The sequence below is a fragment of the Aythya marila genome (assembly GCF_965140915.1).
Source record: "Aythya marila genome assembly, chromosome: 26".
NCBI lineage: Eukaryota > Metazoa > Chordata > Aves > Anseriformes > Anatidae > Aythya > Aythya marila.
The window spans coordinates 1,960,153-1,987,333 of record NC_139067.1 but is presented as its reverse complement, the minus strand read 5'-3'; the positions used below and the strand labels follow the sequence as shown (position 1 = coordinate 1,987,333).

The window sequence follows — 27,181 nt, the reverse complement described above, 5'->3', positions numbered from 1 at the left end:
GGAGGCACCAGCACAGCGCCTCGTCCCTTTTTGGGGACCAAAAAAGGGGTCCCCAAACCCCAAAATCCCCCATCCCCTCCCTCCCCAAGCCCCCGGGGCTGCCCCCAAGGAACCACAGCGGAGCCGAGCGACTGCGTCAATTTTTTAAACTTTTTTTTTCTTTTTTTTTTCTTTTTTTTTTTCTCCTTAAAGATGACTTCCGATTTACATTAAGACAGTTCTAACAAATTCATTCCTTGTTCACAAAAAAAAAAAAAAAAAGAAATTATATTAAATAATTTCTGCCAATAAATAACATTTTCACCAGTAATTTTTTTTTTTCCTTTAAACGTAACTAAAAAAAAAAAAAAAAAAGCGAGAAACAAAATAAAATAAAATAAAATAAAATAAAAATAAAATAAAATAAAATAAAATAAAGGAGGCAGTCTCCAGGCAACGGGCGTTGAAAGATCCTTCAAGCATCGAGAACCCTAAAATAATAAATCACCATCCCAGCACGCAGCCCCTTTTTGGGGGGGTTTTGGGGCCTCCCCTGGGGGGGCTGGCACGGGGGGGGCGAGGGCTTCTCCCACCAAACCCCGTGCCCGACGCGGCGCTGCCTCCCCTCCTTGTTTCATGCACCTTTGCTCTAAACATGCAAAAAAAAAAAAAAAAAACAACCCAGGCTGCGAGGTCAGCCTGCAAAGGAGCGAGCCCCGGGCTGGGCTTCCCCTCGTGCTCACTGGTTTTTTATTTTTTGGGGGGGCTGGCCGGGGAGGAGATCTGAGATGAGGGCTTTTGGGATGCGCACAGCTCCCAGGCGCCGGCCAGAGGTGGAAATTTGGTGGAAATTGGGTGGAAATTGGGTGGAAATTGGATTTTTTTGCGTTTTTTTCGCCCCACCTCGCCGGCTGCGTCCCCAAAATGCGGCCAGGAGGAGAGGCTGCGCCCCAGCTGGGTGCAAAGGGGGGGCGCAAAAACGCTGCCCACCCCTCTCCAGCTGCTCCTCCGGGCTTAATGAGTGATAATCGAGGGGGTAATTAGCACCCACGCCCCGTCATGGTGGCGAGGGGATGGGGACCATCCATGCGTGCCACCCGATCCTGCCACCCCCAAACTGCTGCAGGCCCCGGGAGGAGCACGAGGGGATCCCCTCCCCTAAGGGGCCGTGTCCCCGTCCCCAAAAACCCCAAAACTGCTGCTGGGGCGAGATCCCAGCCTGGGTGAGAACAACATGCCCTAAAAACATGCACGGGCAGCACCTTTGCCACGGTTTTTTTGCGCTCTCGGAGGAAGATACCACACATGGGCTCACTGCGATTCGGAAAGGATGCCATCAAAATTCAAAAAAAAAGGAAAAAGAAAGAAAAAAAATAATCGAGAGATACTCACAGACAAAGGCAATTGGCCCCACGCCTCGTATGGGGTTTAGAGAAGCTTGCTCAAAACATCTCGCACTTTTTGCAAAGCAGTGGGCGTGTAGAAAAGAAAAAAAAAAAAAAAGAGAAGAAGTGGAGGCACGGAGACTCGAAGTCTCTCGTGAAAAAACCCGGGGGTCTGCTCACGGGTGCTGCTTCCTAAAGAGCTGGCGTGAAGTTAAACGTGGTGCACGGGGCGGGATGAAAGCTCCCTGCAAAATTGCTGCTCTCCTCCGTGGTTTTTGGCTCCTGGGGGGCCAAAAGGTGCCCGGCAAAGAGCCCCCGGAGAGGCAAAACCCTCTGGCCGTGCTCGGGGAAAGCCACAAGAGGCAGAAAGTTGGAGGAGGAGAAGTGAAAGCTGGCCCCGAAAGCTGCTGCAGCTCGAGTGGCACGCGGGGAAGGGAGGGACCCGCCGGCGCCTGGCTAAAGCCTTTCCCAACACTTGCTGCGGGTCAAAGTTTAAGCGAAAGAACGAGGCTCTGAGCACACAGCCAAGCCTCAAAACCCTCCGAGAGGGTTTGCAAACCCTTCTGGTTCCCTCACAGCCCTCTTTTCACCTTGGGGGGGGCTCTCCAGCACAAACAGCCCCCCAAAAAACCTCTCTGGATCCCCTGGGTTCCTCTACCTGCTGCCAAACCCTCCCTGCGCCGCAGCCGAGGGAGGGATTTCAAAGCTTCCTGCAAAGCCTCTCCAAGTCAAAATCCCTGCACAGAAACCAGCAGCACCACGGCTCAGCCCTTCCCCGAGCCCCCATCGAGTGAAAGACCCCCAAAAAATTCACCTGGGGTGGCCGGGAGGGATTCTGGCTCTGGGGGGGGGGAGCGCGCCGCCGGCCCCACGGTACGTGCTGGTGGCAGCAGAGGGGTTTTTCTATCCACGAGTCAAAAATCACCCTCTTTTCCCTTAAAAATTTGGGCCACGCATGTTTCCCGGAGATAATTCCTCTGCTGTGAATCAGAGGAGTCCCAAAGGGACCGCAGCCACGTGGGGTCGGAGAGCCAGGGCTGGAAGGATGCGCCTGCCCCCCCCCCTGATCCTAACCAGAAGCTGCTTTTTGCTTTGGGATCTGCTGGCCTAAAAACGGAATTACCGAAGGAAAAGGTGCCACGAGACACCCGAGGCTTTGGGAACACGCTCTGGGAAATCACCTCTGAAGCACGGGGCCGGACCCGAGCCGCTCGCAGCGTGGGGAAGAAGCCGAAGAAAACAGCAAACTCTGGGAAGAAGACAGCCGTGAACAAAAAAAAAGAAGAAAAAAAAGAAAAAAGAACCAACCAAACCAACCCTATTTTAAAAGGAGCTGCTTGGGAAAGCACAGCCTGACCGAGATTTGTACCGGAGTGGACGACCCAAGTTGCCTGGGACTGGGTTTGTTTCGGGGTGACCCCCCCCTCTCTGCCGAGGTTTGCCTCCCCCGGAGGTGAGCTGTGCAGCACAACACACTCGGGACAATGCTCTAGCAGTTAGATTGGTTTCTAAATTAAAAAAAAAAAAAAAAAGATGGAGTTTTTTTTATATATATATACCGAACATAAATAAAAAAATTACAAAATGGTCACCTCTCTTACAGAACGGATGCAAACTGGATTATGAACGTGCCTCCAGGTGAAGTTGGTTTTCTCCCCCGCCCCCGCCCCCAACCCCCCAATAATAAATAAATAAAATTCATTAAGTTTTGGATCCTTTAGTGGTGCAGACCGGGCGCTCGGCCCCGTTACTGGGCTTTCTTCCCCGTGCCGTTCTTGTCCGCAGAGTTTGTTGAGGTTACCAAGTTCACCGGCCCGTCCGAGTGCATCGAATCTTTGCGCGGCGGCATGCGCTCGTTGATGCGGTCGAGCCCTCGGGCTTCCTCGAAGCTGCGGATCTTGTGCTGGGGCGAAAACCCACGGATGGCTGCGGGGGAAAAAAGGGGAGAGAAAAAGGGTTAAAAGGGATGAGGAATGGGGTCCCCCCTCCGGGAGCCCCGCGGCGCGCGGCAAGGCGCACAGAGCGCCGCCGGGGCGGCCGAAAGCACGTGTCTGGGGCTCTGTGTTGGGTATCGCCCAGTTTCTCCCAGTTTGGGAGGCAAACTGGGCCACCAGCAGCGCCAGTTGGGGCGGCAGGGCCTGGCTCTGCTCCCCGGTGGCATCTGATTTAGGAGAAGGAGCTCGGAGACCAGACAAGTGCTCAACGGCCCCGGACGGCGAAACGTCAGGGGACTTTCAAAAGCTGAAAAAAAACAAAAAAACCCCACGCTGCTAAAAAATAACTAAAATAAAAACAACACCACACACCACACCAACGAGGACACCACCGCAAGGCTTCAAACTCCAGCACAAACCACAGAAAAAGGCCTCGGATGACGAGCGCAGTGCTTCTTGCATGACCAGGAGACACCCGGGGGATGAAAATCATCCCCGGGGACGGGCGCACACCTGGGTCACCGCCACCAAGCAGAGCCCGGGACCCTCACGGCGATGACACAGGCCAAATGTTCAACTTATAAAGTTGAAAAAAAAAAAAAAAAAAGGGGGTTTGGAGCCAAATTGTTCCGCAAGGATTTGGCTGGTTTGCAAATAAACTTCCGCTGGCAAGCCGGCCGCAGATGTGTGGCCCCATTCATCGGAGCTACGGAGGGGAGAAGCTCCCCGGGCAGAAAGCTGACCGAGCCTTTCTTTCTGCAAGAACAGCAGGGAAAAATTGCTCTTCCACCCCAGGAGCATCTTGGCCCACCTGGGGGAAGGCAAAAATGATATCAGCAACCGGCTGAACCCTAAGGATTTGGGTCAAGCTGTTGTGGGATTGAGTTTTCCAGGGGGTGAGCTCAGCCATGAGGTCGCAGGACCCCGGCACCGGGGTCTCAAAGACTCCAGGGGACAGGGTGGGCTCGGGGACTGTATGAACGAAGGCTAAAATCGCCCTGCCCCAGCCCTCTGTGTGCTTTTTGCCTCCCAGCAGGGTCTCCTCCCTCCCTTCTGGTGATGCAAGAGTGAAAAAAAAGCGTCCACGAGGCCGACAAAGCTGGTTAAAATCAGCGCGCACACACACACGGAGATGATTCGAGTCTCTCGCCGGGTTCTAGCCATACCTTCCCGTGCCTCTACCGCTTCTACTGTGGCTGTAATACAGAAGAAGAGTGGCATGCAAAAATGGAGACAGAAAAAAAAAAAAAGAAAAAAAGAGTGAGAGTGAGTGATCCGACATCAGCGCCGTGGGTGCAGAGCCCGCAGCCACCCAACCCCGGTGGAGGCAGCGGAAACCGAGCGGTGGAGAAGGAAGGGGACAGGAGCTGGGGGCAGAGAGGGGGCTCCCTGGGTGCCAGCACGGGGATAAACCCCAGGGGAAGGAAAGCAGAAGCAAGGAGCTGGCCTAAATTCCACCACCAAAACCTGGCTGATGCTTCAAATCCTGCTCCGAGCCCCAAAGTGCCCCCAGGCAACCACGGCACCACAGAGCTGAGCAATATCCCCCCCTCTATCCGCCCTCGCCGGGGCTGCTGCAGGCTGAGAAGTTTGGATCGAGTCCCTGCCTCGACATCTGGGAGCAGGCATTTCTTTTCCTTGACCAGATCCCCCGCTTTCAGCCCCAAAACGTTGCCGGTTTGGCGCTGGCCGCAACGCGAAGGCCACGCGGTCCTCGAGAGGCTAAAAAAGGAGGAGGAGGAGGAGGAGGAGGAGGAGGAGGAAGGAAGCGGCACAGTTCTGCCACGCCGTGCTGCAGGAGGGAGGGAGGAGGAGACCCTGCTGCAGCTAAAGCAGAGGGATGGAGCTGCCACGTTCCTCCCTTGCAAACTATTTCACGGAGGCCATCCCGGAGCAAAAGCTCCTCCGAGCCCTTAGGAAACCACCTGGTGCTGGTCAGAAGGGGGAAAGCGGGCTGCTTCCATGCCAGCACTCAAAAGGCTGGCGGCAGGAAAGGATTAAAACCCTCAAAATTACAGGATTCCCCCCCCCGGGGACACGAGTTGGTGCGAGAACTCCCTCCCTGACTCTGGGCACAGAGCGCTGGCGAGGGTGGGAGCAACGAAAGCCAGAGCGCAGAGAAAAAAATCCCAAAGCAGCCCAAACCACGGGGCCTAAAGGAGTCTTAATAGGAAACATCAGAGGCCCGGAGGGTCTGGATGCTTGGGCTAAACCTCAGCTTCCTCTGCCGGGCTGCACGATTTCCTCGGGTCCCGCCCAGGAGGGGTTGGGTAGCCAAGGACAAACGAGCAGGCGTGGGGTTTGTCGCTGCCCTCAGATGGAAGCAGCCAGGGAGAGCTGAAGCAGAGGATGCTGAGGAGGCAGGGTTAGGAGGGAAATGCCTGATTGTTGCAGAAATATCTTAAAAAAAATAAAGGAACAGGCGTGCTCTGGGCTGGGTGCTGTTTGCTGGCTGTTCTTCCTCGTATTCCCTTCCTCCGGGGTGCACGGAAGGCTCTGCGCACCCCCACCTCCGCTGCTGCTTGCTGCCTGGGAATCCTTCCTCCCCGGGGGCCTGAAGCATCCCTCAGGTCCCCCGGGCCCCCGAGGCATGCCTAAGGAAAGCGATGGAGCAGTTTCCAGGACAGCTGGGGGCCAGATGCAGAGCTAGGGGCCGGGGGTGGTGCGGCACGGAGCGTGCCGGGCTCGTACTCACCCGTCTGCAGGGTCTGCCTCCCCCCTGAGAGCACTCCCAGGGGCAGGGTACCTGTGGGAGTCAGGCCTTTGAGGGTCAGCACGCTCTCGCTTTCCTCTCTGCGAAGAAAAAAAAATACAGAAGGGGTTACTGAGAGATGAACACAGGGTTGGGACGGGTCCGTGCAACGAGCGGGGAGCTGACGTTTGGCAACGAGCACGACCCTGCCTCCTGAGCGCAGCACCTCTGCCTCCGCCGCCACAGCAAACACATCCCAGCACCACGAGGGCCACGCACAGCTCAGCCAAGGTTTTTTTTTTTTTTTAGAAGCCTGAGAGCACCCACAGCCTCTGCCACCTGCCCTAAAGCAGCAGCCTGGACCGCGCGTGCACCGCCAGACCCGGAGCGAGACAGGAGTCGCCGCCACGCACCGTGCTGCGCCCTTACCGAAGCACCGAGAAGACCCGTGCCATCTTCCCAATGGCTCTAATCTTATTCCTGATGATCTCTTTACGGACTGTTGTCCCACCTTGGGGAGAAAAACAAACAAACAAAAACAAAACACCACCGGCATGGTTAAGGTTTCCCCCTCGGAGGCGCAACGGCAGCGCCAAGCCCCTGCCTGAACTCCGGGGAAAGAAAAAAAAAAAAAAATAAAAATAAAATAAAAGAAAATCAAATAAAATCACGGTTTGCAGATTTCACAGCTAGGCTCTCGAGAGAACAGCGCCCAGGATGGCAGTGAGGAGGGCAACACCGACAGGATGACACACGGACTCGAGAGGTCTGAGAGTAAAGAACCACCAAAGGGAAGGGGCTCGGACAGGCGCCGTCGGAAGCTCACCGGGTCGGCTCACACTACACGGGATGGGACACAAATGGCTCAGCCACGGGGTGTGCAAGGCAGAACGTGGATGGGGCTGAGTGCTGATGGACACTGCAGGACGCCGGGGCTGTGCTCGCCGCGGGGAGAGGTGTCAAGGCAAGCACCAGCTCGGGCATCCCAGGCACGCAGCGAAGGGCTGGCCGGAGCCCCGCGCGCACACAGAGTGAGAGAGGTGAGCTCCCCTCGCCCCTACACAGACCAAACGTGGGAGAAAAAGCACGGAGGGTAACTGGAAACAAACAGAAACCAAGGTAAACGAGGTAACAAGACACATCTCCTCTCGGCTGAGATTCTTCACATGGCCCAAGTACACATCAGGACAGGACAAGCCAAACCGGAGGTCTAGCATGCACCGATGGCCCAGCCATGCACTAGGTGGCTGCATTCAGAAGTCAGATAGAAACGTGAACCCCGTTCCTCGAGCTCCTGGAGGAACGCAGAAGGGTTAAAAAACACACGGCGCTTATGTTAAAACTGAAAAGGGGATGAAGAGACTGCCCAACTAGTCAGCTATTCAAATCCACTCCAAGGAATCTGGTGGCACAGGCAGTGAAAAATTAAGCCGGTAGCAAATTCTAGCTGGGTACCTTTCTGATAGCTTGAAATGTAGTGATCTTCAGGGAGAGGAGACACCAAGAAACAAGTAGATGAAGACAGAGATAGAAGAAACAAATTTAATTTTTCATGGGAGGGAGAAAGAAAAACAAAACCAAAAAAACAAAACCAAAACCAAAACGAAATGCAAATGGGAGAAGCGGGTTAAAGTCAACCTGTCGGCCGAAGCGGCGCCTTTTTTTAGAGCCCCGTGGTGTTCTGCTTCCCTGCGGGACTGATTTTACTGATTTTACTCCACCCTGTGCAGATCTGTGCCAGCAGCACCCCCCCGAGACCCCCACGATGTCCCTGCCACCCCCCGACACAAGCTGCCACCGAGGCTCTGCCTTTTTTCCCTTTTGACGCACAGCTTAAAAGCAGGGCCGAAAGCTGTGAGCTACATTTCTGGGCTGCCACGAGGAGCCACTTGAGAGGAGTTTGGTGCAACAGATGAGCAGACTGGGTGGATGTTCTGCTGTAGCAAATTTAGATTCGGGGGGGAAAAAAAAAATAAAATACCAGCTCGGGAAGCAGTCTCTGCAAGGAGCAGGAAACCGTTCTCCAGAGGAGCTGGCAAGAAGCGTCTGTCACAGGGAATATAACTCAATTCCGCTGTCATTGAGCAGCAAAGGGAAAAAAAGAAAAAAATTTCCCACCCCTGGCTGCACAAGGGCTGGCCAAAAAGGATCTGGAGCCCCTGGCAGGGCAGGCAGCCATAAATCAGGTGCTGAGCACTCTGCAGCTAGCGTCCCAGACCTGTCCCCACCGTCACCCCCTCCCCTCCCCGTTACCAGCTCAGTCCCAGCAGTTTTTTTTTTTACCTTCCAATGTCTCATCGCCGTCTGAAATCAACTCATCATCGGAGCATATGTTGAGGATGTTAACGAGCATTTCTGTGACTGCAAGAAGCAGAGACAGGAAGGTTAGAGAGGCCTGGTGAGCGCGCGTTTGGCAGGAGGAGGGATCGGGAGGACGAGCCGGACACAGGAGCGATTTCAAGGTCGTTTTTCCCTCTGGAAGTGGGAGCCCAAAGCCACTTTTTTAGCTGCTCGCTGCTGGTGCCTCGCAGCAGTACCCAGAGCAGACGACATCCTCTGCACCTTCTGCCAAGGAGGTGGCTGTGGTCCAAGCACAGCACAGATGAAGCAGCCGTGGGGAGCGGGGTGCCAGCATCGCTGCCTCCCCACCCCAAACCTGCACAGCTCCGAGCCACCTGGCTCCGAGAGCCTCAGGTCTGCGGGGAATTCAACCCTGGGCTCCCTCAAAGTCAAAAATCCTTTGGCTGGGGCCTTTAAAGTCGTCCTCGAAACCCATGGCTCCGCTGGGGAATTTAAAAGCCGCCAGGAGGTGTAAAAGATTCCTTCGCCCAGAAAGCGAGGCGAAGCCTTGGATGTATTTTAAGCAGCCTCACCTCCTTCAAAATGAACTAAGCCTTTACATCCAAGTGAATGCTTCCTTTCTGGCCACCAGCCAGCAGGAGATTTTCATTCCTCTGCTGCACACGAGGAGCGAGGGAAAACGTCTCCAAATCCCCAGGCAGGGCTATACCGACCGAGACCGGCTCCACTGGCCAGGCAGAATTAGGAAAAAGGGGTTGTTTTGTTGGAAAAAGCTTTCTAAAGCAGGTATCGATGATTATTTTAAAGCTTCAGCCAGTAACACATGGCTCTCCTTGAACCTGAGCACTTCTCCCTGTGGTATCTGCTACAAGTTGTGGCACTGTCCCAACACACTTAGCTCGTGGCACGGGTTCTGCACACTCAGGGGTTCAAACCATGACCAGTCCCTGTGCAACCCCAAAAAATCAATCCCAACAGCTCTTACCCTTCTCTCCCACAAAAGGCAGAGACCATGTGAAGACATCCATGAAGTTTGGAAGCCAGTAGGGATGAGGGGAGCAGTTGAACTGCCTGATGTTCATGACGTTGTTTTCGTATTTCAGTACAGCAGCTGGGAAGAGAGCAAGGAGACACAAGACGAGCCCAAAGGAGCCGTCAGCCTCAGGGAGTTGCACCTCTGCTAATTAAAACTTCATTACCAACAGCAACAAGAGGCTGAACTCATGCAGAATCAAACCACCAGCTACCCAAAACCAGAGCTTAAGCAGTGTTTTTCAGATGATCTATCAAAAACTCGTAATAATAACGAAGGTGAATTTAACCACGCTGTTAAAATCGACGCAGAGGTGCTGTGCACAGAGCCAAGATCCAAAGGGAGGGGTAAAAAAATACATTTTAGGGAAGTTCCCCATAGTACGTACACGGTACCAGGGGAACGGGGAAGTTACAGCTTGCCTGTACAAGCAGCTTCTCTTTTATGGCAGCGTTCATCAGGAGCGCTCGGCTGTCATGTGGCTGGGAACGAGAGCATTATTCCAGGCTCTCACTTGACAGTTAATTGCCACAGTAACGGCTGAGATCTTTGAGTCAGAGAAGCCAGCCACTTCCAGCTCCCCAGCTGCCATCGGGTTAGCACAGAAAGCTCTTTTTTTTTTTTCGTTTCAGGCACGCAAACGCAAGCAGAGGAGAGGGCAGAAGATGGAGAGGGATTTCCTGGGAGCGTGACGCCAGCACCGACAGCCCAAGAGCAGCCCAGCCCTGGCCCTGCCAGCCTTACCCTTGTTGTTATAGACATCTAGGTAATTTGGTGCAGAGAAGATTGTGATTAACGACGGAAAGCCTGTTGTCTGGCTCTTCCTGTACATTCGGTACCTGGAAAGCAGGTCAAGCGTTAAACGCGCCGCTCCTGCTCCGCGCGGCTGGCGGGGAGGTGATGGGGAGGCTGCTCGGGCACTTACCCAGCGTCCTGGGCTTCGTGAGCTCGGATTACAGATAACAAACTATTGTTCTGCAAAAAATCACAAACTGCAGGGTAACTGCAAAACAAAAACACGCGTTAGCACGGAGCAAGAGAGAAGAGGTAGCGCCCGAGGTCTTGGTGGCCACTTTCAGCATCTGCTCAGTTTGTGCCCAGCATCCCCAAACGAGGCCAGCATCTATTGCATCACCCAAAAATTAATTGCGAAGCACTCTGTTGAACAGCCCCCTGGTGCCAAATCCTCCCTATCAGCCAGGCTACAAGTGGTCTGTCAGCACAAACGCTCCTCTTTTAGCCAGGAAAGGATTATTTCCTAGAGCTCCTGGTACTGTCCAGTGCCTGAAAACCACTCAAAGGGGCAGGCTGCCAACAAGCAGAAGCATCTCTGCTGTCCGGTATCACAATTTCACAGAGCAACGGATCCAAAAAGAGCTGAATATTGCAGGAGGGAACAAGATTTTGCCCATTAGAGCCAACAGAAGACTGCTGCAGAGCCAGGTGCGCTGTGGAGTCCCACAGAGAGATCTGAATGGCAATTCATCTCCCTTTACACCTCAGCACGAGGAGATGAAACCCTCAGGTCTATCAGCCTCCTAAAACGCTGCTTACCTGTAGAAATAGGAGCAGCCTCGGACGGTGTTGTGGGCGAAATGCTCCACTGTCTTCTCGTTGCCGTAATCCTCCGACGGATCGGACCAGAGCAGGTCGCACATCGGGCCGAAGGCTGGAGGCTCCTTGAACCTGTCTAACTGAAAAACGTGCACCACGTCAGGACAGCACACGCTGAGGTTTGGAGACAGCCTCCAGCTTAGCCCTGTGGTTATTTTTCCCGAGGTTTAAGCCTCCTCTCAGCACACCAGAAGCGGCACACGGCGTGGATACGCAGAGCACAGGAGCCTCAACCTGGAAGCCCGGGTGTGAATCGAGCTTGCCATGAACCACACCATTAATCCTAAATGGTGCTCCCCTCCTAACCACCCCAAAAAGCCAAAGTTTTACCACGTGTGCCAACCAGGAGCAGCAAACGGGCTGCGAGGAGCTGAACCCCAGCTGGGATGCCCAACACACCCCAAAAAAACGTGAAAAGGTCGTGGAGGTTACTTACTTTCCTAATGTCATCTAGACACGTGATTTCTGGAGACAGTCCTCCGTGAACGCACAGGAATTGCTGGTTTAAGAGGGCAGCAAGAGGAAGACAGTCAAAGGTATCCATGCACGCATCGTACACTCGCTCCGAATACTTGATTCGACCTGTTGGGGTGGGGGCACGGGGAGGAAGAGAGGGGAAAAGTGAATTAATTTGCACAACAAAGGCTGCTCAGGTTGAAAGCAGAGCTTTCTTTAATTTTTTTCTTCTTCTTTTTCAGGGAGTCATTCATGCATCCCAACCCACACGATGTGAGAAGCATTAAGGAAAGCTCTGATCAGCTGAAGCGCTGATAAATAAGTTTGGGGAGCTTAATACCCGAGGTGATGGGGGAATTTTGAGGCTGTGCCCCTGCGAGGCAAACTTTGCACCCGTGCATTGGTGAAAATGCTTTGGAAAAAAGCTTATTGGGCACGAAAATAAAAAGGTTCCAAACCTGGACGTGGTCAGGAATATTGATTTCCTTTCGAGATATTTTCTAGAAGGCTTGCACTAAGATTAAGCCAGAAAAGGAGCTCGCTGGGTGCCGCTGTGATAGGAAATTTGGGATGCCAAAGTCATCCCAGGGTTTCCTACACACACTGCACCTCCCGAATCCTGTGTTCCTGTACAGCGAGGAGCCAACGTGGCCTCTCCAAAATCCAAAAGCAGCTCAGCTTTCACAGCAAGCCTCCAAACATCTCTCCGTGCCTCCCTTAGAGCACAGGACAGGATCACTGCTCATCAGGTGTGTCCTCGTGCAAGGCAGCAGTGTGTTAACACAGGCAGATCTTGGAGAAAACCCCATTAATGATATCAAACACATTTTTATCTGAGCTCATCTCCCACCACCTGATGGCTACGGCATCCAGCAGAGCTGGCAGATGCTTTCCAGCTCATTTTTGGGCAACCAGACCTCGTTATCTCAGTACCTACATCGGCCTCACCCTGTCCAGCAGCATCCCGAGCTGCAGGGCTGAAGCTTGGGCTTGTGCCGTGCCCGTAGCTACTCCTCGAGGCTGGGTCAGACCTTGATGATTATTGCTTCGTTAGTATAATGACCATCAGCCTCGGGGGAGAGGGGTCATCCCCCAGCCTCTCATCAGTTGTAGTTTCAAAATACGTAAACGCAGCCCCCAAACTCTCTTTAACTCCAGTAAAATCGTCTGAAAGGTGATGATTCTGCCCGGTGCAAACACCGAGGAGCAAATCCTTTATTTGCTTCCCGTTGTAATCACCGATCCCAGCTGCACAAGCTGGAGCTGAAAGTCATTTGGCAGTAATTACACGGTGCTGGGGCTGAAAAAGTCAGGGAGGGGGATGCGTGCAGCCTCATGGAGGCAGGGGAGATGTGCTCGTGGTCCCTCCAGCCAGGGAGCTTTGCAGCCAGAAGGCACCCAGAACTTTGTGGGACTTCAAAATGGGTTTGGTTTTTATCAAGAGCTGAAACAGGAGAAATGCAGCCTACACAGGATACAAAGATGTGGTTTTTTTACAGCTCCAGACCTACCTGGTATCACTCGTGGTCGCCTCCCACCCCAAAATAAGCCCCCAAAAGGGGGCAAGATGTGCATAGATTTAAATCCTTACCCAGGTGATACTTACACTCCTGTTTGAAGGTGAAATACTCTGTGAGGTGCCTGCACTCGTGGTTCCCTCGAAGGAGGAACAACGTTTTGGGATGATTTATCTTTAAGCTCCATAAATACAGCACGCACTGCAAGAGAGGGAAGGAGGAGACGGCGTGTAATGACAACCTTTTATAGGGCACCCATCAACCACGGGCTTCCCGAAGTGTTTCTGGGAAGACACCCAAAAAGCTGCGTGAGGAACCCTGATAGAAACCCAGCTCCATAATCGGCAGCAGATCTTATCTTGGCCAACCTTGGCAGCTGGGGGGGGGGAAAGCCACCCCGAGCATTTCTCTATATTAGGGCCGAGCTGGAGAAGTGACAAATGAGGTCGCAATTCGGTGCTGGGATGGGTGGGGGCAGCTTCTCCTCCCTGCACAGCACCCGGTTTGCTGCTTACGCTACGGTCACGTGAAGTTCGAGTTCAAAACAGGAAAACCCTGGCCAAAAAAATAAGTTGGTGAAACCTGGCTGGCTTTGAAGAGGGCTTCCCACATCCCCTCGCCCTGACACCTGTAAAGAGGTCGTGCCAAGAGATGCTGCACCGAAAGGAGCCCGAAATATTGCACGGCGGAGGCTCCGTGGAAAAGGGGAGTGCTGGATCCTGAAAACATCACTGATGTGGTGTGCAGATCTCCAGGAGCATGGGAACAGCCCCCAGGAGCGAAATGAATTCATTTTGGGTTGGTTTCCACCACCGATAACCTTGGGGGCTCGGTGTTTTAATGCCACGATACCCGTGGTAAGCTCTAAATCAGTCCTTCCAACGACACGCGGGGATCCCAAGGAGCTGCACAGCACCCGGCTGCACCCAACACAGCTCAACCCCACAGAAAAAAACCTGATAACACCTCCTGAATTTTAAATCTGAGCAGAAATGGGGCCAGAGACGGTGGCAGGTAATGCAAGCTGCACTTAGGGCTAGCAAAAATAACGTTTCGTTACATCCACTAACAGGAGGAGTGCCCCCGACAAAAATATTCCTAATTATTTTGTGATTTAAAGCTTTAGTCCCCCACGTTTGCAGCCTTAGTGTCACGTTCCTGAGCCAGCAGGAGAAATGGGAAGGGAAAGCCCCCAGAAATGAAACCAACGACTGGCAAAGCATCAGGGAAAGCAGCCGGCCCCTTTATTTAAGACAGTTAAGAGTTATTTAAGACAGGATTCAAAGTGTTTTAAAGTTAAACTCAGCACCACGGCTCCTTCTGGGCACGTGGTGACCAAACCACAGCAGTGCAGAGCCAAGGGAAGCGGCGCAGGCAGCTCCCTTTTAATTTCTAAGCTCTCTTTTGAATTTATATTTAATTATTCTGGATAAAAATCACGTTTGAGCCTGGAAAACTATGGCGTGTGCAATTCCTAATTAGACAGCGATCACCCTGTCCTTAACAAGCTCTTTCCACAGATCATACTCCTGGTGTAACGTGCCCCCTCGGAGACCAAGGAGGGAACCCTTCCTCGAGCTGCTGGCTCACCAGCATCCCAAAACGGAGGTATTTAGCCCCATTTCCTCACTGCCTGTCAGCCCCCTCGTTTGAGCCCGTGGATTAACTCCAAACGAAGCTGGCAGCTGCCTCGCCAGGCTCTTACCTGCTTCTGAAAAACAGCAGCGGAACAGGAGAGGGACCCCAAAAAAATAAAACCCCGCACTCTTCATGGCCTCATTACGCTCACTGGGAATGAATATTTCTAAATGAGAACTTCCCCAAGCCAGAAGCCCAGAAATAATTTGTTGAAGGCGTCCAGCTGAGCTGATGAACGGAGGCTTTCAGGGTTTTTTTCATTTTTTTTTATTTTTTTTTAGGGTTTATCTGAGCTAGAAACTGCTCCTTTTACCCTGACAACCCAACGGAGCAACGGGGAGGGCTCCCAAGGGTGACCTGGGCTGCTCACACGGGGCACGTTTTGCCTGAACGCCTCCTCAGCTCCCCCAGTTTTGTTAGGGAGCAAAAATCTTCCCCAAAAAATGAATCAAAAGTCTCACATCTGGGGCTGCCGGCTCCTTGCTCGGAGAAATCCTCCGAGCCAGCTGCTGCACGCCCAGGTGGGAACCTCTTGGAGCACACAGGCAGCAGGAGGTGGGAAGAAAAGGCACACGTCGAGAGGAACAAGGGGGTGAAACCTTCCAGATGCTGCTTTATCGGTGACATTTGGATCAGCCCCCGCGTGTGCTCATCAAAGCCCACCCCGAATCGTGAGACATCGATGCGATCGCGGGCTCGGAGAGCGCTCGGGGGTTTTCCTCTCCGCAGGCACAAGGGGAAAAAAGGGGAAGGAGGAGGGTTGAGAGCAGCAGAAAATGAGATTTGTATGCTCACAGCCTCCTGACATGGGATAACCAAAGGCTCTCAGCCCAAAAACCGTCCTCAGCCCACGGTGCTCTGCTGCAGGGCTCAGTGCAGACCGGTGAGGGCTCGCTGGAGTCCTCCTCGGGAGGGAAAAGCCACAAAAGAAACTCCTCTGCCCACCAAATCTGCTCTCCAGACTCGTCCATGTCCCTGGAGTCTAGCAGGGAACGGAGAGACGAGGGCTCTGGTCCCAAACTCGGTGCTCCCTTCTGAGTGGGATCAGCATCCATCACCTGGGATCTGTAAATTTGCACCTAGACGGAAGGTACAACCCACCTCACCTGAAGGTTTAACACCAAAAAAGTCCACTTCTCACCTTGAAACAACTCGCCATGTGGTTGTGTCATTTCTATGAGCCTCTTTTCCAGGTAAATGCACCCAAACTGCACCCCCAGCAGCCGTGCAGCCGAAGGCTCCGCTCGTCCCCTTCCTCCCCAGGGGCTGCCGGGCTCCTCCTGCCAGCACCACCCCAAATCCAGCAGCCCCAAAACCAGCTCCTTGTCAGCCCTGGGCTCGCAGGCAGTGTTTAGGAACACACCAAAGCACAGGGCTGGGCACGAGCCGGAGAGGTGCCGAAGCACAAGCTGGTGGCAGGAGCCTCCCAAATGCTTTGCAGGAGCCTTCAGAGAAGCCTCTGCCTCTGTTCTTGGCCTTGAGAGCTCCTCCCCAAAATTTAACGAGTCCTGAACAGAAAATTTCCCCTGGTTTAGCCCCGCTGTGGTAGCACCCTTCCTCCTCAAACAGAAACCGAAATGATTTCGCAGCTCCTCCTGCCTTAACTCCATCACCCAGCTTGATGGCTTTCGTGCCGCCGTGTCCCCAGATGTCACCTCCAGCTGGGACAAGTGCTCCTTTTCCAGCAGGTTTGGGGCTTTGCAGCATTTCCTAACCACTCTCCCTCGCTGCCTGTGTCACCCGTGGCTTTTTGGTGATCCCTTTACCCTTTAAGACCAGCAGCTCCCAGTGCCCCCCAGCTCCTGGCACCCCACTGAGCTGCAAAACCCTAATGGGGTGCGTGATGTTCCACCACATGTCCCTGCCAGGGGACAAGGCAGGCACTCAGACAGGCACAGCACAGCGAAATGCATCATTAAATGCCTCTGCTCCAACCTTTTGGGCCCCAAAATTCATTTTCCCTTCCCTCCTGACCCCATCTCTGGCACTACATGGTGGATATGTTCAGGGGAGCGATGGCTCGGTTGCAAAGTGCTGCTTTTTTTTTTTTCCCTGCTAAGCTGAATCCTGCGAGTTTGTAAGCTTTTAGGTCCGCTGGCTTAGCATTAACACCCCCCAGGTTCAGCTTTTGTTTGTCACCTCTATACTGAAGTAGCCTCTGTCCACGTAGTCTCCCAGGAAGAGGTAGCGGGTGTTGTTGGGTGAGCCTCCCACTTCAAAGAGCTTCATCAGGTCAAAGAACTGCCCGTGAATGTCACCGCACACTGCAGGGGGGGGAAAAAGAGCACAGAAGAGAGGCAGAGTTACGTGCTAAGAAAAGAAAGGTCGCGACAGCACCGAGGAGCACGGCTGTGCTCTGCCCCCAGCCACCCCCGCTTCACACCCAGCCTGTGCCAAACCCTCTTTTCCGAGAGCTAAAACAACTCCAAAACCTCCCTGTTGGAAAAAAAAAAAGGGCTGAAAATCTGCTACAGGGTGAAACAAAGGGGGCAGGAGGCTCTCTGACCTGTGATGGGAGCCTCCACCTCGATCATGGTCTTCTCGTGCCGCAGGATGGCGGCCCCATCGTTGATGATTTTCAGCGCCGCATCCTCCTCCAGGCGCCCTTCCTTCACCAAGTGGCTCTTCAGGACGTCGAGGCGAGGTTTGCCGTCCTCAAACACCTCCTTCAGGGTGAGCCTCTGCGTGGGAGGGAAGGGGACGGCTGGAAAAGGAAGGGGAGGCGTTAGGAAAACGGCACAAATTATGGGGAAGGAGCCGCGGGATTCGAGGCAGGAGGCTCCGAGCTTGCTCCGGGGGAAATTTTGCTCTGGGATCCTGAAAGGTGGGAAGCTGAGCTGCCAGAGAGAGTGAAAAAAAAACTTAAAGTGCTTAAAAAGATGCCCCGTGAAGGCAAGATGCCACCCGCAGCCGGAGAAACCGTGGGCACCGAGGCTGCCCCCGAGCTCAGCAAGGAGAGTCGTGGCCAGGAGGCTGCCCAAAAGCAGGACTGCACGCGAAAATGGGGGAAAAGAGGGCAAAAAGCACAACCTGATTGTGTTCAGGTTGGCCAATTTGTGCTGCTTGCAGGGGGAGATAACCCCCAGCAGAAAAGAAGCGCGCGGAGCAGAAATAAGCACCAGGTCCATCTGCCTTCCTCAGCTACCTCGTCCCGGGACTGCCTAAACAGCCAGAAAAAAAAAAGGAGAAAACATGAGATTTGTGTAATAGCTACGGGCTGCAGCGTGGCATCAATTCCTGGAAGGTCTGGGTGCTGGGAAAGGAGAGGAGAGGAGCTGGAGAAAGAGCCCAGCACGGGGATGGGGATGGAGATCAGCTCGGGGCATCCCCCCGGAGAGGGAAAGGGAATGGAGGAGGAATTTTGGAGCAATTTTGGAGCAATTTTGGAGCAATTTTGCAAAGATTTTTAAGCTGTCGCATCCTCTGCACCTCCCGTTGTCTGATCGGATTTTAGCCCCGTGGATTTGTGTCTCTCTGAAATGCAAACGGGGCAGGGAGAGAAAAAACCCAGAGCCACCAGAGCTCCTCTGCTCCCAACCTCAGGTCTGAAGCACGGCGAATGTAGGACAGCAGCGGAGGCGATGAAAGGGCCCCCACGCTGAGCAGCCCCCAATTAACGCCGAGCAGCCCCTAATTAACGAGGTTTTGGCAGGACCCCTGCCTGCACCGACAGGGGCTGGACGCAGCTCCGAGCGCCCCTATTACGCACCTCTGCAGCTTAAGGGGGGGGGAAAAATGGGGTGACCTCTTCGGTTTCCCCCCAAAAAAACCCTCTGCATTTAAGGGAATTTAGGGAATTTCATGCCACGCTCTCCGGATTTGCACAGCAAAGGGAAGGGGGCACGTGGAGGAGCTGGGGGCACGCGCTTCCAGGGGGCTCCGGGGGTTTTGGGGACTCGGAGGGTTTTGGGGCTGCAGCGCCAGGGGAAGGGCTCGTAAATCCTTCTGGGGAGCGGGCAGTTGTCCGAGCGCCTGGCAGCTGACTCCCAAGGAAGCCAGGGAGCATCTGAAGGTCAAACGGTTCAGAAGGAAGAGGAGAGAGAGAGAAACGGGAACCGCGCGGCTCCGTTTCCAGACCCTAAAACGCGGCCACCGGGCGCAGAGAGACCCCCACGGCCAGGAGCTGGGACTGAGCCTGAAAAAAAAAAAAGGTGTGGGACCCCAGCAGTGCTGCCCGTCACAATTCAGAGCAGAGCCACGAGAAAAGTGCTGGCACTGCTCTGAAAACTGCTCTGCCTTGCCTTTTTTTTTTTCCTTGGTAGCCCGTGCGAGCGGAGTTATGCAAGATAAAACCCGGGGCCGCGCCGATGCGAGCAGCCCGGAGGTTTTATGTAAGTTCCCTCGCTGGCTTCGCGTGGCTCCGATCCCACGAGGAGCAGGGGAAGGAAGCAGCGTGGAGCCAGGAGTGGCAGGAGAAGGATTTGGGGAGAAATCCCTGCTCTGGAGCAACCAGAGACACCGGCACCGTGCCGGGGACGCACGCACCCCACACGGACACCGCCTTACACATGGGAGGTGTGGAGTAATCCCGTTTTCTACACCTCCTGCTGACCCATCCCAAAAAAAAAAGGGCTTTTTGGCTCTCCAATCTGGCTTCAAAAGCCTCGTGGGGGCTGCAGGAGAAATCCTCCCTGCCCCAGAAGCCACTCGAACCCCCCGCAGCCGGGGACGAGGACACAGACTTAAGTCATTAGTGTTGTCCCAGCCAGTAATCCTGTTAGCCAGCAGAACTTGTGTAAGGGCTTTAGGCGAGCGGCTGCAAGCAGCTGACATAAATATCCGCTCTTTTTTTTCTTTAAGGTCTCAATTTTATCCTCAGTGCAGCCGGGGGGGGGCAAGAAGTGGAGCCGAAGCCTTGCGCCCTTGGGCACCCTTCCCTGTGCGAAAATTTGGGTAAATCGCAGAGAAAACGCTCCCAACATCCAGCTCCTCGTGGGCTGCGACCTCCGTGCCACCTTCCTTTTGCACGCAGAGCATCCAGGCTGGGTTAAAATGGGTCAAAAAGTGGAAATTTGAGGTCTGGGGCGTTGTTTCATGAGGGTATCCGACACGGAAAAAAGCGCCGCGCTTCTCGCCCTGCCGACAGGACGCACGGCGCGTGCCAGAGGGCACCCGTGGAAGTGAACTTTTGAGGAGTAAAACGGATTAAAAGGTCGGCTGCGCTCGAAGGAGCTCAGGAAAAGGCAGAGGAGGGCCACAGCTCTGCTCGCTGCGGGGCACGGATGCAAAAGGAGGAGCGGGGAGGTGCTGGGAGCTCTCCGAGAGGGGATGGAGAGGGGAGGACGGGGGTCCTGCCACCCCTGCACCTCCACGGAGAGCCTCGGGATGTCATTTATAGGCTGAGCAAGGAGAGATCCTTGGTGAAAAAGGAGCCAGCGCTGCGTGGTCAAAGCACTCCCTTTCCAGCCGGGCTTTTTGGGTGCATCTACAGGGATTTGAGTCCAGAAAATGCCCCCAAAAATAAAGATTTTCAACACAAAGTGCCCTGAAGCTCCCAAAAGGGATGGGAGCGCATCCAAGGGGCACTCCACGCACAAACCTTCTCCGCTCACTCTCTGTCAAACGAGTCTTACAGTGGAACAGATGGTTGCAGATGTATTTTTGGGGAGGAAAAAGTCCGTTTTGGGGTATTCTGCAGCAGGCAGCACAGCTCAGGAAAAAGCTGAGCGCAAGCAGAAGCCGTCTCGCAGCCGCGGCACCCGGAGGGTGGGATCCTGCTGCCAGAGGGGGAGAAATTGGAGGTGAAAGCTCTGCACGGGGGCTGAGTGAGAGGAAAAATCAGAACCCAGCCACGGCACCAGGTCCTGCAGAAGCCACCGGGTTTTAAAAGGGCCTCAAGTGCCCAAAAGCAAGGACAGGTTGAGGCTCAGAAGCTGAAATAAGTCAGTTTTGAACTTTTTCTGAGTCCTAGTAGCTATTAAAAACTGATTTCCTAGGGAATAATCCCCATTTTTGGGGATCCAGACACGTTCCTGGGGAGAACACGCCACGCCGTCTCCGCCGCACGAATCCCCGAGCCGGCCTGCAGGAAATTCTCCCTCCCCTAGGGCGCCTCCGGGCACGTTTACACGAGAGCCTGCAGAAACAGATGTGTGCTCCACGCCGAGTTTTCAGAGCCTGGCCCAAGCCCTGACGAATTATCTGTGCCATTTCTCAGGAGGCAGCAGCAGCAGCGCTGGCACGGCCGTCCCGAGCCGGCTGCAGGAGCAGCGTGGCAACGCAGCCACCACCAAGCAGAGCCAATAAATCGCTCCTCCAGCCTCTGAAAAATTGAAAAAATACTTAATTTGTCCCCTCGACACCGGTTTGTGCCATCAGAAGTAGCGTTAGTAGCTCAGAAGTCACCAAGTCAAGAGAACGCCTTCCTTGCGTAAACGCAGCGAGAGCCAGGAGCGATTATTCGCACCATTTTTGTGTTTTTCCTCCAAATTTTTGCATGTTCTTTCTGCTCTTCCAATGGCAGCGATCTTCCTTTTTCGTTCTGAGTAAGAGACGCGGCTTTCCGAGGCTCTGAGCACTCAAAAACGGAGCAAGAAATGAGTTTTGCTTCTCAAAAGACCAAAAGACGGAGCCGTGGCCGTGCACCCACGGTGCGCAGCCCTGCCTGGCACACGGGGCTTTGGGTCCCCTCCTCCTCAATATTAGGGTCTCGTATTCGAGGAAATATCAGTCTTTGCACACAAAGGATTAATCACAAGAGTCTGTAGGATTAATTGCAGGGCTTTGGAGCTCCAAAGTTTTCCCCAAAATTAGCCAGAGCGCGCTGCTGGAGCTGACGCCAGCCTCCTGGCTCAGAAAATGCGCTCAGCTCCCTACCTTGAACCATTTTTTTTTTATAGGACAGCGACGTGCCCTAAAAATACCTGCATTGTATGGCAAATCCTACCAAATAGAATGATTTCTTCGAAGGGGGAGAGAGGAGGAGCAGTCAGCATGGTATCAGAGTCGAGAGAAATGGAGACAGCGATCGGCCGCGGCGAATTTGTCTCTGCCCTTCAGCAATTCCAGGAGTGACACCCAAATTTTGAGGCCGTGCTCACTCTCAGATACTAAAACCTGGCACGTTTGGGCTGTGCAGAAGCCAGGTGCATTAAAATCCAAATAAAAAACCCTCCAAGTGCCAGCCCTGGGCAAGGAAATACAACCCAGAGAGCTACCGGGTGCCAAGAGGGGCACAACCCAGCCCCGTCCAAAGCTGAGCGCAGCGCCAGGAGGCTAGAAAATAATCAAATCTACCCAAAACCAACTCCATGTGTGTGTTGTGGAGGCCACAAAGCTTGGGAAGCCGTACAGCTGCCCTTCGGAGCCATGCTCAGCACCTCCTAATTAATCAGGTAGGGCGTAATTATCCTTCGGCTATTCCGCTGGTAAAACAAGGAATCTAAATAGTGTTATCGGGCTGGAAAAGGGGAAAAAAAAGGTGGTTTTTGGCCAAAGTAAACTGCGGGGACTCAAGGAGGTTTCCGACACACCTCCGAGGAGCTGGCGGGGATTAAAGCCAGGGGTGTTTAAGTGGAGCAGAGGCGACTTAAAGCCGGCCCTGCTCATCCCGGGGGATTTCCCCGTCGGGGGAGCCGGGTGCCTGTCCTCCAGGAGCCCCCGTGCTCGACCTATTTCGGCGGCCTCTTTGGGATCAAGGAGGGTGTTTGAGCCGTGCCAGGTTCCCCAGCTCCGTGCCTCGGCGTGGATTTGCCTGGGGTTGTCATTGAGACAACCTGCCCCCCGAGACGAGGGCTCCGGCCAGCACCCGCCTCGTGGCAAAGAGAGCGCCCAAAAGTGGCCTGAAAAGAGGGAAAAAAAGGAAAAAAAAGGGTCCTTTGGAGGCCCTCAAGCCCTACAGACCTTCCAGTCGCACCGCAGAGCTGGCACTTTCCTCTCACTGGCTCCGAAGGGGTTGTGGAGTAAAAAAAAAAAAAAATTAAAAATTAATGGAAAGAGGAGGAGAAAAAAAGCCCGAGGTCTCCAGCAAACAGCTGCAGCGACTTATAAAAAAAAATATAAAAATAAATAAATAAAAAGGGAGCTCACCCAAGGAGACAAGAGGGGGATTCCTAGATGTCAGCAGGCAGGGAAGCTCGCCACCTGTTTGCAGGAGGTTAGCGAGCTGACAGCGGCTCCACTAATAGCTCATTAATGGGGGAACAGCGGGGGCTCTGTGGCCGAGGCGAATTCCCCACCTGCTGGGAGCTGTAAAACCAGCTCCCCCCCCTTCCAGCCACCCCGAGGGGTCACCCTAATATTTACCGGCTCCCTTTGGGCACGGAGCAGCTCTTTTCGAGGGGGAAAACCCCAAAAAATGTAGTCCTAAAGCTACGGGGAATAAAATTGGAAGGGGTTGAGCGCAGCGTTGGGTGTTGGCAGTGATGGGACCTTCCCGATGGGCACGCGATGCCCAGGGGAGCAGCCCCGTGGATGGGCTTCTCCAAGCTCCAAAAAGACCTCGAGCCGGGTGTAAAGTCATCCTGGATGTTAAAATGGGGCTGAAAATATAAATTCAAGCCTTATTGCAGAGCTTGGTGCATCGCCGGTTGTGTTATCGCAGCGGCGCCCGTCCTCCGTGCTCGGGGTCCTCGTCCAGGAGCTGGGGATGGGGATCCTCAGCGTCCTCCTGCTGCTCCAAAAAAACCCTTTTCTTCAGCAATTCGTAGGAGGGAGCGTTTTCTAGGGCAAGGCGAGGGAACTGGAGGCTCCTCCCGGAGCCAGGCTGCTGGGAGAGAGCTCAGCTGGCAGGAAACCGAGCCCGAATCCCCCATTTAAGAGGAATTTCATCCCCGTGCTTCCACCAGAATCAGGTCAGGGTGGGGAAAACGCTTCGGATTTGTGTCCCAGGATGAATTTTTGCCAGGTTTTGCTCCACCAGCTTCGAGTCCAAGCACAGCCCAGACGAGCAGCTCCCCTCTGGAGCCACCGTCCTGCATGGCACCGCCAGCCCGGCCCCGATCCCTGCCTTATAGGATAATGCTGATGCCTCCAGGTCGTTTGTTCCCTCGTTAACGAGCCCTAATTCCATCCTAACGCCGCACGGCCACTGTGGGACTCATTGGGAAAGCCACACCTGGAAAAGCAGCCCGGACCAATATAGGTCTGGGGGGAATATTTTGAGCTTTTAGGGTGGCTCTGCCCCCAGAGAGACCCCAAAATTTACCTAAATAGCTCTTATGGACGGGGCAATGCTCAATTATGGGGGTTCGTTTGCTCTAATTGCTGCAGAAGGGGGTCTCCGAGCAGCAGGCACGGCCTCGAAGGCAGGGAATGGGGTTGACCTTCCCCGGGTTCATATCTGGGAGAAAAAAAAAACAATTTGCACAAAACCCAGCGACCCTTCCCGGCTCCGACCCAAAGCACCTGCTGCTATTCTCAGGGGAAACACCAAAAAAATAAAAAATAAAACCCAAAGGACACGACGTGGCCAAACCAGCGCCCGCTCTGCAGCCCCGACGCAGGGCAGGACCCCCAAAAACACCCCATTTCCAGCTCAGAAATGATTCTTTTTCTCAATAACCCCAATTTCCCGGTATTTAGGGGTTGTTTCAGCTGGAGGCAGCCCAGGAATGCCCCAAACCATGACGCCAGGAATGGGGATGGGATAGCATCAGGGTCTTTATTTCTTCCCCAATTAAAGATGCTCCATGGAAGCATCATTTTTGGGGAAAAAACAAGCAAAAAAAGCCAAGTTGGATGTGCAGAAATGAGCCTGAAAAAGCCAAGGGGCTCACGGAAAGACGACGCCCAAATAACACCCAAATAACACCCAAATAACACCCAAATAACACCCAAATAACACCCAAATAACACCCAAATAACACCCAAATAACACCCAGGGAGGGGAGCCCAGCCCCAGTTTTGGGGCATCATGCTAAAAATACGCAAATCCCTCAAAAATTCGAGCTTTTTGGGCAACACGGATAACAAAAACCACCCCCCACCTCCTTCATTTTTAACCAAAATGAAGGATTTTGGTTAAAACCAGGCACCGGGGGATTGAGAACAACCCCTCAGCGCACCCCAAAAACGAGCATTTTCAGGATCAGGAGTTACCCAAATCCACTTTTACGCAGAAAAATGATAAAAATCGATAAACATCAAACCGCTGCAAACAGGAAAAAAAAAAAAAAAATCATTTTTTCCCCTTAATTAGAGTTCCCATTCCCGCAGGGCCCCGGAGATGTAAATATATAGGGTAAAGGCGGTCCTACCTAATTGCAGGCGCCCTCCGTTGAGGGAAAATTGCCTTTTCTCTCCCAATTTCGGTTTTTAATAACCGTGTCAGCACCCTCCGGCCCTAATCACAGCCCCCGAGGTTTCCCGGGGAGGTTTCTAGGGGATCTCGAGCAAATCCCAAAAGGGATTGGGGGGCAAACCGAGCACCCCCAGCGTCGTTCAAAGGGATTTGGGGCCAAATCTGCCATCCTGATGCCGGGGAGGGTCGGGGGGGGGGAGCCGGGTGGATCCTAAAGGCTGCGGGGATGTTACGAGGCCGGGATTTAGGGGATTTGCAGGGCTGCCGGCGAGCCCTAAATGACAAAACCCTGCTGTGGGAGACCCCGATTCCCCAAACCCTGCAGCTTTTTTTTAGGGATCTGGGCTCGGTTTGGAGGGATCAAACCCCAAAACCCCTGAGCAGCACAAAGGGATCCCAAAAAGCCCCAAAAAGCCACCCTCCGGTCCCCTTTTCCCCTTCGTTTGGGGCCCCCGGTCATTAACGCGCCGCATGTGACCGGCCGCATGACGGGCTAAAAAAATCCCTCGCAGGGAGCACGGGCTGGGGACGACCCCAAAAGGGGGGGGGGGGTTCCCCTCCCAGCACGGCCACGACACCCCCAAAAAAAAAAAAACCAAAAACCCCAAAAATATGGGGTCATTCCCTTCCAGCTGTCCCCCTTGTCCCTATTACCTCCCCCCCTGCTCTCGTTATAGGGCTGGGGGCTCCCTATATGATCCTGCCCCCCCCCCAGCTCACACCACAAGGAGCAAATCCTATAAAAAAAAATTAGGGGGACGCTGCTCAGACCCCAAAAAATGGAGCCCCCCCCCCCAAATCTAGCCCCCCCCCCAGGTCCTCCACAACGGATTCTGTCCCACAAATGCTGTCCCCAACCCCCATAGTGAGGGTTTCTGGGGGGGAATCTCCCTAATGTGAAATCCCCCAAAATCAGGGGTGCCCCCCCAAAACCAGGTGCCCCCCCCCCCAAAACGAGCAGCCCCCCCAGTTTGGCCATAGGGGGGGGAAATCTCCCCAAAAACCCCTTAAGGGGGGCTCCCCACACACCAAGAGCCCCCCCCGTGGCTCCCCTAAAACTGGGGTCGTCCCCCCAAAAATAAGGTTCCCCCAAAGCAATCAGGTTGCCCTAAAACGATACAATTCACCCCAAAATAATGAGGTTGCCCAAAAAGCATGAGGGGCTCGCCCCCCAAAAACAAGAAGGTTTCCCCCAAAATCAAGAGGGTCACCCCCAAAAAGAGAGGATTCCCCCCCAAAAAGAGGGGATCCCACTGAAAATGAGGATTCTCCCCCCAAAAAAAGAGGGTAGACCCCAAAAATCGAGGATTTCCTCCCAAAAAAGAGGGGCACCATCAAGAGAGTCCCAAAAAAACGATAAGGTGCCCCTAAAATACGAGGATTCCCCCCAAAACACGAGGGTCCCCATCGAGAGGCCCCCCGAAAAAAAAAATAAATAGGATTCCCATCAACCCGTCGCCCCCAAAACCACGCGGATTTCCCCCAAAACAAAACCCCCCAGAAAAACCATCAAGACCCCCCCCCAAAAAAAAAAACAAAAAAACCCCGAGGCTTCCCCAAACCCCCTCCTTCTCCCCTCCACCCCCCCCAAAAAAAAAAACACCCAAAAACCCCAAAAATCGCCCCAAAACGCACTCCCCCCCCCCCCCCTCCTCACCCTTAACGATGCGCTCGGTGGTCGGCAGCTTGGCGTGGCCGCGCCCGGACATGGTGCCGGGGGGGGGGGCGGGGGGGGCTCACGGAGGATGAAGAGGACCCCGGGGGGGCAGGGAGGGGGGGTCCCGGTGCCGGCCTCCCCCCTCCCGACGCCGCCAAACGATCGCGTCCCGGTCCCGGCCTCGCTCCCGGCTCCGGCCCCGGGCGGCGGCTCCGCGGCGCTTCCCCCCCCCCCGGCCGCCACCGCCGCCGCCGCCGCCGCCGCCCCTACTGCGCTTGCGCGGAGGGCGGGGTCACGTGGGCGCGCGGCTCGCCCTCCCTTCCTGCCGCCATCTTGGAGGGGAAGGGGGCGTTGCTAAGGAGACGCGGCCCGCCATTATGGACGGGGGGGGGGGGGGTTGGAGGGGAAAGGGGGTGGAAGGATAAAGTGGGAATAAAATGGAAATAGAAATAAAATGGAAATAAAATGGAAATTGAAATAAAGTGGGTGCTGCTTCCTTTTTTTTTTTTTTTTGAGGGGAAGGGGATGGAAATCTGTGAAAATGGAATAAAAATGGACCAGGTGCTGCTTCCTGACTTAGAGGGGAAGGGGGTGGAAGGATGGGAGAATAAAGTGGAAATAAAATGGAAATAAAGAATGAAAAGGGTGCTGCTTCCTTTTTTTTTTTTTTTCCTTTTTTTTTTTTTTTTCTTGAGGGGAAGGGGATGGAAATCTGTGTGGAAATAAAAAGGAAAT

At 54.0% G+C, this 27,181-nt stretch overlaps 1 protein-coding gene across 4 annotated transcripts; it reads right to left on the bottom strand.

Annotated features, from left to right (window-relative positions):
• Window positions 1–132: 132 nt before the first annotated feature.
• Window positions 133–26,700, bottom strand: PPP3CC (protein phosphatase 3 catalytic subunit gamma). Of its 4 annotated transcripts, XM_082779462.1 has the most exons (15): window positions 26,447–26,700; window positions 17,056–17,253; window positions 16,689–16,813; window positions 13,001–13,112; window positions 11,375–11,520; window positions 10,879–11,018; window positions 10,250–10,327; window positions 10,069–10,163; window positions 9,277–9,402; window positions 8,274–8,351; window positions 7,446–7,472; window positions 6,420–6,501; window positions 5,994–6,091; window positions 4,465–4,494; window positions 133–3,290 (listed from the first exon to the last, which is right to left on the bottom strand). In XM_082779462.1, exons 1-15 carry the CDS (start codon window positions 26,496–26,498, stop codon window positions 3,112–3,114), a joined length of 1,566 nt encoding a protein of 521 aa, XP_082635588.1. In that variant the 5' UTR covers window positions 26,499–26,700; the 3' UTR covers window positions 133–3,111. The 4 variants fall into 4 exon arrangements, with proteins under 4 accessions (XP_082635588.1, XP_082635590.1, XP_082635589.1 ...); XM_082779464.1 differs by lacking the exon at window positions 4,465–4,494; XM_082779463.1 differs by lacking the exon at window positions 7,446–7,472.
• Between the last annotated feature and the right edge of the window lie 481 nt (window positions 26,701–27,181).